Source organism: Diabrotica undecimpunctata, chromosome 2, assembly GCF_040954645.1.
Source record: "Diabrotica undecimpunctata isolate CICGRU chromosome 2, icDiaUnde3, whole genome shotgun sequence".
Classification (NCBI taxonomy): Eukaryota; Metazoa; Arthropoda; class Insecta; order Coleoptera; family Chrysomelidae; genus Diabrotica; species Diabrotica undecimpunctata.
The window spans coordinates 113,680,738-113,697,187 of NC_092804.1; the positions used below are offsets into that span (position 1 = coordinate 113,680,738).

At 31.5% G+C, this 16,450-nt stretch overlaps 1 protein-coding gene across 1 annotated transcript in view; it reads left to right on the top strand.

Annotated features, from left to right (window-relative positions):
• The window catches only part of LOC140433870 (neuroligin-4, Y-linked-like), a 1,297,086-nt gene that overhangs the window by 897,009 nt on the left and 383,627 nt on the right, over positions 1-16,450 (top strand). The window contains exon 9 of the mRNA XM_072521844.1: positions 1,326-1,441. Within this exon, the coding sequence (XP_072377945.1) occupies positions 1,326-1,441 (116 nt within the window). The remainder of the gene's footprint in view (positions 1-1,325; positions 1,442-16,450) is intronic.

Below are 16,450 nucleotides of genomic sequence, written 5' to 3' on the forward strand. Positions count from 1 at the left end.
CATTTCTATCAGGTCGGACAATGAATGTGTCACAGAAGAAGAAAAAGGGATGGAAATCCATAATTTGTAGGTAAATCAGTCAGGTTTTCATTTATGCACAATGCTTAAATGTTAAATACCAAATCGGATGTATTTGCTTTAACAATAATTTTATTTAACGTTAATATGTCCTTTTTTACCCATGAACAGTGACCTCTGATTTTGATACATGTTAGGTATATAATGGATGGGTTTGTATTGTAATTTCTAAGTAAATAATATTATTTACATAATATTTGTTTCTTTAGGTGCCATGTCGATTCAGACGTTGGCCATCATCATGTTTACAATTTTCTGAAACCGTTCTCTATCGGCTACTACGCGAAATAATTCTTCTATTGTGGTACCATACCATTGTCTAATATTACGCAGTTATTTAAGTCTCTTTCGACCAATCCATCTCTTTTCTTCCACTTTTCCTTTTGCTATAAAGCGAAGTAAATGGTATTTGAGTCCTCTAATTATATAGCCGTATTCTGTTTTTCTTCTCTTTATGATGTTTGTGAGCAAGCTTGCTAAATTCATCATTTTATGAGTATCTTTCTTGGAAGTCTGCGAAACCCATAATATTTTTAGGATCCGTCGATAGCACCACAATTCGAATGCTTCTAATTTGTTAAGCATTGTAGTTTTTAATGTCCATGTCTCACAACCATATAATAGGACATTTCAGGACCTTCTTGCCAATATGTATCGACAGGTATGTATTACATTAAACTGGTGTTCAGGCTATAAAAGCCTTACGTGTTATTTCGATTGTCAAAATTTAACAGTAATAAATCATCTGTTTGAATTTGTATGACACTTCTCGTTTTAAAATAATTTCATATAAATACAATTATAAGTTTTAAACATCTTATTTGGTTGATTTAATAGTTAAGTTTACTATTAAATGATTTAATTATATTTTATTATTAATTTAATATTTCGTCTGAATTTTACGTGTCTGTTAAAAGTAAGCAACGCATGCTTTGTTAATACGTTTGGTGGTGTTAGGAGCAAACGTAATAATTTGTTGAATTATTTTGTTAAAAATTCCTCTTTATTATCTGCTAATACCAAATTATTTAAGCGTACCCTAGATCGAAATTCGGTCTTTACCATTTTCCTTTTTGGGATAATTATGTTTCTTCAAATACCGATATTTTTAAGCAAATATGATTGAAAAATATACTAATGTTGTTCCTATTATTAACCAATTATCAAGCGGGGTCATATTTTATATCTGTAGTAAAGTTCTGTTGGTGAAATAAAATAACAAGCTAATTATACTTTTTTTATTTCAGGAACCCCAATGAAGCGCCAGATGGAGATACGCATGGAACCAGACAAGAAAGAAGCCGATTAAAAAATGTTGAGTGGACTGCCTATGAAGGTGTTCATAAAAAGTATCTTAACTTGGGTAAGTTTTCTTTATACTTAAAATCATATTTTAACACATTTCAGGATAATAATTTTATATACAGATTTCGATAATATATCAAATACAGAAGTGATTAATATATTTTAAGCACTACATCATACTAAAATAAAATAAAATAAAATTTATTTTTTATAAAGTTTGTTCCAAATATTTATCTTATTACGATATTGTGATTTTGGAATCAATTAACAAATTATCTAATAAATTAACATATAAGTAGCAAACCAAAAACAAAAATACAATTTAATTAATTTTATTATGAATATGTGATTATTTTTTATTACAGATGCCAAATTATTAATTATATGTTTTCTTATCTAAGGGTTCTTATTTGAGTTAACAAATACCTTTACCTTTTATAGTGTTCGATAACAAGAGGAGTGGAAGGGAATAAATAAAAAAATTCAAATTTTCGCAATACAATTAAAATATAATGATAAACTGCGTTTGAAAATTTTTATACAGTTAAACAGATTCCTTAGAAATAATTGTTTCCCTAAATTATATAGCTTTTATGCATAAAATTAACACAATAAAATCATACAAGCTTAATTCAATTAGTTGTGATAACAATTTGCCCCGGTATTTTACTAAAACGATTAATTTTAATTAGCCTAGCGAAAGTTGCTTCCCTGGTTCTGCTTATAAAAACAGGACTGTCGATTAAAAACGTCCTAACCACAGGGTCTATCTCTTTTGGCTGTCAAACTCTCCTTAGCTATGAATCTCCCGAGGAATAGTAATTTGTTTTTTCTTACTAACAAATTCTGCAAAATTTTTATATTACCAATTCTTCAACTCAGAATCCAAATAGTAGCACTGTTCTCACTTTTATTTACACGATTTCTCACAAATTAAAATTTTCTAATGTTCAAAAAAACTATCAGCACTATATGCTCTCCTGAGTTTGATATCCTCTTATTTCAAGTGAAACAGCATGTCCTCATCCTTTCAGCTTCCAATATTTCCTCCAATATCTAATACCTTTTATAATTTCTGTTTAACCAATCAGACCATTCTCCCTTTCCCACTTAAAACAAAAAACCCACTCCTTAAATATCAACTTTTAAATTACATAATTTTCTACAAAACAGACGATACAAAAAAACTTTTTACCTTTAATGACCTGTTTTGTTGATCATTCTTCGACTGTTCTAACAACCATTCAAATTTCGTCATTTTGTGTCATGTGGAACAATTTCACCCAATCATGTCAATATTAGACTGATAATTGCATTCAGTGCAATTTTCAATCCCTATGACAACACGATCGAGTTTGACAACTTCATCCAAATAAATTTCAAAATGTCACGTTTCGGCAATGAGATTGTTCGAAGTATAAATTTTAATAATTGTACTTTCACTAACTGTACTTTTAATAAATAAATGTTTCGTTATGTTGAGTTATGATTTTTTTTTCGAAAAATTATCCGTCGAATATCCCTCGGACATTGATGAATGCCTCATAATTTCATGACAAATTTCTCAAGCTAAACTCTAATTTCACTATTTGGGAGTGTGAGTCATCGTTTGAAGGCGTAGAAGTGGGGAAAGACGTATGAAAATCCAGTGGCGTACACTCACTTTTATTTCAACGTTAATTATATTATATTGTTTAAATATTATTGTTCAAAATAGGCCACAATATATTTAGATGCAGGTTTTTACTGAAGTTTATATCTCTATGTCCAAAGACCGTTTTCGAAGATATAAATTATAGTTATATTTATTTTATTTGTTTATTATTATATATTTATATAGAATACATATATATATATATATATATAAATATTTATATAGAATATATATATATATATATATATATATATATATATATATATATATATTATGTGGCTATATAAGCCACAGAAAAATAAATATTGCTATCATTTGTATATTTGACAACGATCTCTTTATATAAAGATCGAAACGTCAGTAAATTAAACATTTCAATTAAATATATTGTTACTTATTTCCAACATTATTTTTAAATATACAGAACGGCAAGCAAAAAGCCATAGAAAAATAAATATTACTATCACTTGTATATTTGAAAACGATGTTTTTATATAGACATCGAAAAATCAGTAAATTAAACCTATAAATAAATATTTTGTGGCTTATTCCATACAGTCTCCTAAAAATACAGAATGCCACAAACAAAAAGCTATAAAAAACAAGTAATTTTGCAGAAAGCTTACTGATGCCACCAGGCTGTCGCGGAAGTTACGCTAAAACGTCTTTTGACGTGACCCGTCCTTAAAGAGTTACACAATGAAATTTTTTTAAAACAAATTTTAAGACAGTTTCCACACCACCCGAGAGGTATGTCTTGTGGCGCGTCACTTTTTTTAAATGGGTGTTCGCCAAGAGCCATATTGTCCCATTAAATAAAATAAACAAAACACTTAAACAGTATAAAATAAAACAAAATAAAATCCTATAAAATAAAATAAAATTCTATAAAAACAAAATAAAAATAATTTTGGAAGTAACAAAACATTGTACTATTCTATTTAAACACAAACACTATACACACTTACTACGTTTTTCTCGTTTTTTTTATGCTGATGCCTACTAAACTATTAGAAAATATTATTCGCTGTCTAAATCTGAAGATGCAGTGCTGCTATCGCTGTCATTATCTTCACCTGGTGTAATTATAATTGGCTCTAGTAAAACTTTGACATGAGTGTCAAGTTTCCACATACGATATTCTTCTTTAATTATGTGGCCTATACATTTAGCCCATTTCTCTGGAGTTACATGGATAATTGCTTGAATCAAAAGTTCATTAACTTCGTTTAATTTGAGCGTTTTGTTATTGCGTGCTACTTTTCCTTTCACTTGCGCCCAGATAAGTTCAACGGGATTAAGTTCGCAATGATAAGGTGGTAGACGTAGAACTTTGACACCATAATCTTTTGCAGTTTCATCCACAACATATTTAAGATATTCACTTTTCCTTAACCGTGCAATGTCAAGTAGTTGAAGTTTGAGCATTGATTCTTCGTATGCAATCCCCTTTTCTGTAAGCCATTCTTGAATTATCCCTTTCCGCCATGCCATCGTCGGTAATTGTTCTAGTCTGCGGCTATGATATGGCGCATTGTCCATAACAACCACAGACCCAGATTCCAATTTTGGTAAGATTCTCTTAAACCAGCGCTCAAATACTTCGGAAGTCATTTCTTTATGATAATCACCTGTTTTTTTAGACTCAAATTGAAGCAAACCATCATCAAAGAACCCTGTATCACTTCCTATATGGGTGATGATTAAACGCCGTCCCTTTCCTGATGGAGCTTTTAATCCTGTAGACCAGCCTTCTATAAATGCTTCGCGTTTACTTTTGACATTTAAATCTTGCCAAACTCTTCCAACTGTATGACCTTCGTTAATCCAGGTTTCATCCAAATAATATATTTTGCATCCAGTGCTGCGAATTTTTCGTATTTCTTCTCCACAGAATAATATAATTTTTTTCTAATAGCATACTTTTTCTGTTGCATTTTACATATCGAAAGTTCATTTCGCGCATGGTTCTGATTAAGACCCTATGAGATATCTTGGGTAAAGAGTCATCGTTTTTGAGCTCTTGAGAATTTTTTTTCAGTGTTGGAATTTCACTCCGAAAATAAAATGAATGAAATATTCGACGTATAATATTCCTTGTCTCGTCATCGAAAACAATGCTTTTCCTACCTCTAGTTTTACCTTTTTCTTGCTTTTTATTTTCCGATGTATTTTTAAGTACACGATAAATACAGCTAACGGATACTTTTGTTAAACTGCTACAAATGTCGACCGCTTGGCTAACATTTAATGCCATTTTTCTGCCGACAATTCCTTCATAAACGTTTCGTATCATTACCTTCTCTTCGGACGTTAACATTTTCCGTCTCTTTTGCGGCTTTTCATTTTTGGAATCAACATCAGAATTTTGCTGTCTTCTCTTGGAACAACTCGGTTTTTCGTCCAACTCCAATAAAACTCAAACCAAATAATCACAGAATATAACTAAAAATTTACTATAAAATGACAAACTATAACACTCGTATTATTAATAACACTTTTTATCAATAACACAAACTTATCGCATAAAATATATTCACAAAATGCAACACATGCCCTACCCTTAGAAACGCCACTGTAAATGAACTATTGTTGCTGGGCACTTGCTCGACAAAAACTAGTTTTACGGATTTCTGTGAGTCGGAATTCCGTCGCTAATTCCAAAGTTGCCAAACGATTGAAAAATATTGTTTTAAAATATCGATTTTTATTTTATAATTTTAAATATGTAACGAAACCAAACATATAAATAAAATTTATTTAATTACAATTTTGTACTTAATTTTTACTATTGAAAAAATAATATTTTTTGGTATTTTTATGACTGTAATAATCGCTGCGTGGAAGAATACAGGTTTTGAATGACCATAATTACTACTTGTGAACAAGAATTGGCTACACTGTACGACAACTCCTGGTCAGTTTTTCTATAGAGAAGCACAAATAAATATACTACTTTATATATTCTGTAATTTCTGATGAGGAAACGCAAATTGCAATCGAGAAAACAGGCAGTTTTCGAGGGCCGCTGTGTACATTTAAATTTGAGGATATTCGGCGTTTAAACTATGAAATCACTCTTCTGAATTGAGGGTTTCTACTATAGTTGATTGGTAACCGCCATGGACGTATAAACATAGAGTAACCGCACTCAGCTTTCGGCTTCGTGCTGTTACCAAGGAACGAGCTTTCGATTGTCATGAAATTATCTCGTGTGTTATCAATGTCCTAGGGATATTACTACTGATAATAAAAACTAATCAAAAGAAAAGGTAAACAAATTTCCATGATGTTATTTTAATGAAACATATTCTTTTCATTGGAACTACTTAAAACTAATATCTTAAATATACTAATTTACATCTTAATTAGGATATTCACAATAATTCTTTCTAAAATTGGCTATGGCAGTTAATTTAATTAGTTATTTATTTATTTATTTAAGGATCTGTCATTGTCACTGATTAAAATATATGGAACAACTACACAATATACAAATACACAAATAAGTAGAATCAAAATATAAAAAGTCACAAAATGTTATAGGCACGGGGTGGGGTGCATTATTTTAGGGTGCAGTTTAAATAATTAATTACGTGTATAGCCAAATAAATTCATATCAGGTGTTCTATTCAATTCATTACAAATTTTAGTTATAAATGACTGTTTGACAGAGAGTATACGATGGAAATCAATCTAAAAAGTATCTAAACTATGGTTAGCTTTTGTAGGTACCAAAAAAGTTACAAAGCTGAGAGTTCTTAAATAATATAATAAATTGTTACAGAAATTATATAATTTATGCAACTATTGCATACCAAATTCGTCAATAGACTAACTTTACTTGCAAAAGTCAAATTTGATGAACTGATATTTAATTTAGAGGTGTTAATAATATAACGCCTCGTGCTATAAATTTTAAATATTACAACCCTTTTCGGCTCGCAACAAAATATCGCCTTAGTATCGTAGAATATTGGTATATTAATTGAAATTTTATTTTAAAAGAAATACAGTTTAATCAGTCTAAAAAAGAAAATATATAGAACATTAAAATTAAATAAATTTATTTTGGAAGTCTTACCAGAACATCCAACGAGTAAGCACGTTAAATTCTAATTATTCGTTTATCTGTTTTTGCAAAGGTTAAAAACGCGTTTTGTGAATGTGTTTTATTTTAATAATTATCATTGGTAATGATATACCTTGATTTCAACTAATATCAACAACTATATAAATAGGCCAGTATTTTCTGGCCCCAATTAATTAATATTTTGGCATACAAAATATTAATATCCACATCATGGCATTCTCATCTACGTCAACTAAACCTAGTTCTGTACCAGAACAGCAACCTTTGCAACCTATAAGTTACTCTTTGATAACCAGACAACCAGCTACTAGTGTGTTTCCGTCAAGAAATCAAGCAACCGGATTTGATGCAATAGACAACACTAAAATTTGAGTTACTTTCACAGTTTGAGCCTTATAATTCTACCAGTCAATATTATTTTCTGTACAAGGCTATTCAACAACAGAATATGCATTTACTTAACAAATGAAAAATTGGTCGATGATTCTATTACCAACCACGGAAAAATCAACATTAATCACCAACTCTTACAAGCACGTCGACTAATCATCCCCAGCCAACGACTAGTACTTTCTAACGTAGGTCGGTTCGTTTCACACTAAATCTTAGAATCTGAACTGCAAGAACTTGTCAAACTATGTTAAACTTTTGTTACCCCTATCGCTTTTACGGATAGGGACTGCAAGACCTGAATTCCAGCATACATTAAGCTTCAAGCGGCAAACCTACATATCCCCGTTAACTAACCATACCTTACCCAATTCTTTTATTATTACTCATGAGGAGACATCATATAAAATATACTTATCTTTAGATAACCAGACTTGCCACATATGCAAAAACACCAAGCACTTGAAAAAGACTATCCAGCAAAGGTATCTGTATCAGGCGATACAACTTCTTTACCTCACAATATAGAGGCAGGTCAGAACTCTATTGAAAATAGTAACAGTCAGGTGACCAAAGAAGTAGCTAGCTAGTGCCATCCAACAAAAGAAACCCCAACTGAACGAACAAACTGTGCAACATAAAACACCAAGTACAAAACTCCTAACTAATCAAATAGAAACAGATTCAGTACCACATGAAAACGCACAGTTTCTGAGCATTCTACACCGTCCCCAACTCCTTCTTCATAACACATATTTGAATTACCAAAAAATAAAGAGAAAAAGACTAAATTAAAGCAAAAAAATAAACCAAAAAAGACGCTAAAGAAAACGATGAAACCAACGGAAGAATTATTTTGCGACCAAAATTCCAATTGTCCCTTAAACTATGAACAACTAATAGATTTCTTCGAAAACTGCACAGGATCTTCGGATTCACTAAGTTTTGCAAAAAAACATACCAATGAAATTTCTGATGTCACAGATCTACTGACAAAAATATACTCTAAACAAAATGACAGAAACATTAAAAGTAGATGCACACAAATAAGAAATAGAATTCTTCGACAAATTTATCCAAACTTCCATACCAAGGCAGACAGCGGTACCTCTATAGACACATACCAACATAATAATAACATTCAGTAGTTTAATTTAATAGAATATAAATGGGTATCATACCCATTTACAAATGTTGCAAATACTAATCTCAAAATATAGACCAATGACTATATGTTTACAAGAAATTAATTTTAATAACAACACTGTTCATAAACTAAAAAACTTTAATTGTTTCTTTAAAAATCGACAACATGCTAAAATGACCAGCGGATAAGTAGCGATATACATAAAGAACGACATTAATAGTATAGAAATACCATTAGAAATAAACTTCGATGCATTTACAGTCACAATCAAAGACGTAACTACCTTTTCATATGCAACATATACATTCCCCCCAACCAAGAATTTAACCATGACGAAATAGTCCATGACTAATTGTCTGAGACTTCAACGCACATAACCCTTTATGGGGTTCAAAAAAATTAACGAGTCTCGGTAGAAAAACAGAATCTCTTCTGGAAAAATTCAACCTAAATCTACTTAATGATGGACAAAACACTCGTTGTTTTGACATAAGAACGGGTGAAGGTTCTGCTGTTGACTTTTCTATATGCGAACCATCAATAACGCATATACTTTCATGGGATGTATTACTGGAGTCATACGATAGTGATCACCATCTTCTTATAATAATACATAACGAAGAATCATCTACAGCTATACCAGAAGTAAAGTGGAACTTAAAAACTGCAAATTGAAAGAAATTTCAAAACCATATACAACACAACTTGCATGTCATAAATCAAAACAGCAATGTGAATAAAGAAGTAGATTTTATTACAAAACTGATAATAGACTCAGGAGATAAAAATATTGGGAAAATTAACTTCGCCATTAAATTCCATCCAGTTCCTTGGTAGAACCATAAATGCAGACAAGCAGTACAACAATCCAAAAAAGTGACGACAGAAAAATGAACAAAACTCTTTATAATTTAAACGACTAACAGCTGTAGCCAGATTTACTATCAAAAAAGCAAAGCACGAATTTTTGAAAACATACGTTCAACAATTGACAGTTCTACTCCAATGAAAACTGTATAAAAAAAAGTAAAAATAATATCTGGTACAGAATCACACAAGTTGATAAATCTGGTAGAGCAAAATAATGTAATATATAAATCTCAAAAGGAAATATTAAATATACTGGTATCAGGTTACGAAAAAAACTCAAGCGATGCAAACTATTTACCAAATTTCTTAAAGAACACAAGAAATGAAGAAAAATATACCATAGACTATGAAGATCAAAATAACAAAGAAAAAAACTTTCCAATGTCGATGGATGAATTAGAAATGGTAATAAAAAAACTGTAAGAACTCGTGCACTGGGCCCGATTATATAACCACTATTTTTCTAAACAACCACACCTACCCATCTCAAGAAAACTTACTCAGCATGTACAACCTAATCTTCTCAAAAAATGTATTTCCAAAATCCTGGAGAAATTCAATAATAATTCCTATTCCTAAACAAAGTAAATCAAAATCAGATCCCAAAACATATAGGCCAATATCTCTTACTTGTAGTATGAGCAAAATGCTAGAGAAAATAATAAATAATAGACTCATGTGGTATCTGGAATCAAAGAAAGTAATTATACCAGAACAAACTGGCTTCCGAAAGCGTCTTTCTACTGTAGACAACCCTATTGACGTTGAATCGAAAATACATGAAGCTTTCGCAATTAAACAACACTGTATTGGTATATTTTTCGACATAGTAAAGCCTACGATTCAGTATGGAAATATTAAATTTTAAAAACGCTCAGCGAAGTAATATAGTCAAATACATATCAAACTTATGAAAAAATAGACAATTTCAAGTCAGAGTAGACAGCGTATATTCCTCAATAAAAAATCAAGAAAATAGTATACCACAGGGCTCGAACCTTAGCACTACTCTGTTTCTTGTAGCTATAAATTCTATTATCACAAAAATTAAACATACTGTAAAAGCTAGGCTGTATGCAGATGATTTAGTTATACTTTGTAGAGGAAAGAACCTAACAACCATCCATAACCATGTCCAAAAGCCATAAATCATATTGAAGAATGGTCATTCACAAATGGTCTTTAGTTCAATACCCTCAAAACCAAATCAGTATGTTTTACGAAAAGTCACAAAATACAACCGAAGAACTTTTATTTAAATAAAGGACAGCTTAAATATGTAGACGAAGTTAGACTCCTTGGTATAATCTTTGACCAAAAACTAACTTGGAAGATACATTTAGAATATTTAAAACAGACATGTAAGCCTGGAATTAATTTGTTATGATCACTCGCAAACAAAAAATGGGCTGCCGATTCTTCTACATTACTACATATCTACAGCCCTAGTACGTTCCAAACTGGACTACGGCTCAACTGTTTACAACTCCTCAAAAAAAAAAACGTACTTAAGGAATATTTTGTCTACCACATAGGGCTACCACATAGGAGGGGTTGAAAATTGGGCACAAGAATTATTGAGGTAGAGATAGGGCAAGCAAAACAATTCGAAACTTATGCGAACGGCCATTAGGGTTTATTTGGAGAACTGGGTCGTGGATTAGTGAATGATAAAGGGATTGGATTGGGGTAACTACAAAAATGAAATAAAGGGGTACTTACATAATTCTTCTGAACCAACAAAACTCAAGAAGGTTCTCAAAGCTATTTAAAATAAGGACGCCGCTTTGAGGAACCTTCCTGCTGGATCAAAGTAAGACTCTTCTTTCCTAAAAAAACACAAAAGGGGTTATAAACTTTTTTTAACAAAAGAAGTAAACAAATTGGTTTAGGGAAAAAATTAAACATTTATTGTTATCTCACCAAAAACAGTTACAAATATAAATGGTAAAACAAAAAAATACTATATAAATAGTTACAAAGATTAATACCAAAATAACAAAGAAAAAACACTTACTATGTCCTATCAGCTTAAAAACTCTTACAAAGTTGGAGATACTACAATACTTACAATTGTTACTGGGCGATAATTTGTAGCAGAAATGAATTATTACAAATAAAAAAATATCTTTTTAAATAAAACTATGCATGGAGGTTAACCTTAAAAAACAAAAACAAAATCTCAAATATGATTAGGTATTTACCAAATGTTAAAAATAGGGCTATCTGTCATATTATGTCAATAATAAATCTTAAAACTGAAAACAATTAAAATGACGGCTAAGCCACACCCTAAGATCTACAATTTTAATTATTACAATTACTTAAATTGTTATAAAAGCAATTGTTATTGGAAAATGTTTATTTTTCTTTTAAAAATGTGTGGAGGTGGAACTGTAAATTTACTGCCACGCAAAAAACTGCATCTGTAGTCTGAAACAACGACCAGGGACAAACAAAATTGAGGCTAAAAGTTGGCACCGGACACAAAATCTGCTTCTTTAAAAAACTGGAACCATGTGGTTATTTTTCAAATTTATTGGATATGCCGCAAATTTCGTAGATACAAATCTCTTAGGTGAGAGACGACATAAAACAAGAACACAGTGATTACTCGTTCAAAATTGACACACTACATTGAGTATCATTCACTTTTCTCAACAAATTTGCCGGCTTTTTCAAAATACACACCGACGTCTGCTCTCAATGATCAATCTTTTAAACCTCATTTTAAAATCACATAAAACTGCTACTATACCACAAATTTTCCCCTGAAAAAAGGCAAAAAACATAAAACATTACGAATTTGAAGGAAAATTCGGACTCCAATAAAACTAAATAACCCTTAAACAGCGGCCGGCCTTACCGAGAGTGAGTGAATTCTCTTCGCCGCAATACTTTCTCAGCGATGTAAATGGATTTTTATTTAAAACTCAATATTAAGCGGAACACAATCAAAGAAAATACCAAAGAATATGCGTCTGTGATATATAAACAAACATTAAAATGTGTATATTATCAACATGGCGACGCGAAAAGGATTAAAAGAATATTTCGCTACTTTAACATATACGAGGGTATTTCAGTATATACCAAATGCTACATAAACAATAGATGTTATTCAAAATAGAGGTCTTCGAATTTCCTTAGGAGCACACCAGACAAGTTCAATACAAACCCTATACTGGAAAACTAGAGAGATTCCACTCGCGTTTGGAAGAAAATACCTAATTCTTTCTTATTCCGCGGCAGTATCGTCTAATCACGATAATCCAGTTATACACAACGTTTTCGCTGACCGCTTCAAAAGTTGTTTCCAAACTTTAAATCCAACTGATCACCCTTTCTATTACCGCCTACATACCTACTTGTTAACAATAGGTATCCACTTACCAGACACCTACGACATTTCCTCAATTTAAACCCCTCCTCCTTGGACAATTCGACTTTCTTCTATTAACACCAGCTTATTGCGCCTAAACAAGTCATAAACGCCAGCAATTCAAATTAATCAAGAATTTCTTTAAATATTAAGCAAATATGGTAGCTGTTGTAAAGTTTACACGGAAGCCTCCAAAAATGGGGACGAAACTGGGGCAGCAGTCTACTTATCAGATTATACCGAAGCTTACAAATTACCTTCATATACAACAACGTTCTCTGCTGAACTATATGCGATACTTAAAGCACTAGTTCTGATAGTTATATTTCGATATTTTTATAACAAAAATAGAAAGAGAAATATCATTATTATAGATTCTCTCAGCTCAATAATGCCATTAAACCAACTCAACTGTAATCATCCACTACTCTTTCTCATTAAAAAGGAACTAAAACATGCAGAAAATATGAACATTAAAGTTAATTTTATATGGGTACCGTCACATACTAGAATCGAAGGAAACGAGGTTGTAGACAAAATAGCAAAAAATGCACTTACTTACCCAAACGCAGAAGAGAATGCGAAATCTCTTTACACCGATCTGAAAGCACTATTTAAAGAAAAGATTAATTCAATATGACAGGATACATGGAAGAACTCCCCAGCCAAGCTGTACGAAGTTGATATTAATCATCATAAATTCCCAAAATTAAGCAATAGAAGAAAACAAGTAACCTTCACTCGCCTCCGGATTGATCATACTCGGTTAACACACGACTATCTACTAAAACGTGCTGATAAACCTGTGTGTGACATGCGTAAAAGTTTCTTAACGGTTAAACATTGTTTAGTGCAGTGTCCCAAGTACGATGTGCAACGCAAAATGTATAACATACCATCAACATTAAATAGTGCTATTGAAAAAGACAGTGATACTAAAAACATTTTCGCCTCTCTCAAAGACTGCAAGCTGTTATCAAAAATCTATTATTTTACTTTGTGTAGATTTAGGTTTATTTCTATTTATGTATTGCTATGGTTAATATTCTATTGTTAAGTTCTAACTCTGTGTCACAATCCGTACACGCTAATAACCCGGCGTGGTTGATGCGTCATGTAAAACGATAATATCAAATTATCATAGCCTTTTAAAATTTACTTAAACTTTTGCTTTATGCCTGAAAAACTTTTGACGGGCAGTTTATATAGCACAGTTTATATATGAGAGATTTGGCTGAAAACAATACTTCTTACGACTCCAAAGAAAGTTTACGTTTATTACGTTTATCCGATTATTTTTTAATCAGGGAAATGATGTAACCGAAAATAACGTAATTATAATTGTAAGTAATACTTGAACATAGTTCTATTTCGCAAACTTTATTTGGATCTCAGTTGTGGATTGTTTCACGCGCTAGGATAATTCGTTTATTAATCTCTCTCTTGATAAACTTATGCAGCTTCTTGAATACATCAACTCGGGCAACAGATATTTTAGTTTAATAAAAGCTAATGCCAAACCCGTGAAAGAAAATAGCGAAAATTTAGATTAGTGTATCAAGTAAACATTTTTGAAATTCTAAAAGGGCGATAAAGCGGCATATTGTATCTGCTTTTATACAAACTGCATCGAGAAGATATATTTTTAAAGTCATGATGTTGCTTTTGTCTTGTAAAATTTTATTTTATTACTCGTATTAATAAATAATGGAATTACCCACAAATTCTATAATTGCAACTACTTTATTATATGATAAAAAGGTTGCCAATGTGAGTTCATAATACCAGTATATGGGAAATAAGTCCATACTCACAATATTTAGTAACTTTTATTATTTAATGATGGTAAATTTTGGGCTGCCAGTTTCAAGGCTTACAATATTTGCCTCATCATCAGGCTCCAGTACGTTAGTTTTACTCCTGTCAGATACAGGACGGCTCTATAAACTAAGGTACTCCTGGAAACCACCTTTCTTCTTAAGAAATCCATTCACGCCAACCCCGGAATGTATAACTTATTTGTCATATGTATATTAATGCAGCGAGATTTTTTTTGTTTTTATATGTTTCTTAATTGTTATAGCTGTTATGTCAGGATATAAAATTAAAGTCTTTATGCGACTAGTCCGTATAATAGGTTGATACAGTGGACCCGCCTTTGGAGGTCTAAGTGTCTGAAGGGATCACAAATGGGCCCTGTCCCGATCTAACATAATCATGTTCATGTGGGGACAAAATAAATGTAGAGTTTTGATTGCTTATTATCTGTCTAATTTGTCCAAAATTTCTATTAGAGCTTTTAAAATTGGTATTTATGGTGAGTTTTTTTTCTATGCAGAAAATTAACTTGTTTTTACTCATCCAGCTTACCAGTCAACTGTTATGACGAAAAAAAATTTCAGTTAAAATTCACAACTCGTGCTATATATTAATAAACAATGAGAGCCGACATTTTTCAAGGGTCATGTTAGTTTCCGTGGGGTCTCCATACGATCTAATATTTACAGTTCCTAATGACTTACTAGGTATCCACGCTAGGTGTTAATATTTAATAACATTTATTAACGTAAAACCACAAATGCAAGAAGAAATAAACATAAAATTTAACGACATTGCAATACATAATAGGAAAGATATAGATACAATGCGGAACGAGATCAAAGATGTATTAATAACAACAACAATAAACAACATCAAACACAAAAGACAAATAAAACAACTATGGATGACACATCAGATTTTAGAGCTTATGGAGCAAAGAAGAGAGTTTAAGAATAAAGACGCAGAAAAGTACAAGGAACACCACAAAAAGGTACTTAAAGGAATAAAATTAGCAAAAGAATCCTGGCTGTTAGAGAAATGCTTAGAAATAGAGATCCTACAGAAAAAACATTTTCTGTAGGATTATATATTTAATATGCACAAAAAGTTCAAAGAAATGGTAGAAATATATAGAACAACAATGCCCACTGCACTGTGTGATAAAGATGAAAACATACTATTCAATACGCAAGAAAAACTGGACAGATGGCAGGAATATATAGCAGAACTGTTCAGTGACAACCAACACATTGAAGTATATGACAACGTCGAGAATGGACCAACAATAACAAAATCAGAAGTAAGATCTGCTATAAGTCGTCTAAAAAACAACAAAGAGCCAGAAACTGATGGAATATATGCTGAGGTATTAAAATTGATAGAAGATAATCAACTTGACATTATGACAGAATCATTTAACCGTATATATGAAACAGGAACTTTACCAAAAGATTGGTACATGTCCATATTTATACCACTGCCAAAAAACGCAAATACTAAGAAATGTGAACAACACCGAATCATTAGCCTCATAAAACACTCACTCAAAATATTCTTAATCATCATCCATGCTCGCATATACAAGAAATTGGAGGAGGGTATTGCTGAAGTACAATTTGGATTTCGCAGCGGTCTTGGCACAAGAGAAGCACTTTTTAGCATACAAGTATTGATACAACGAGTAAGAGATGTTAATACAGATTACTTTGC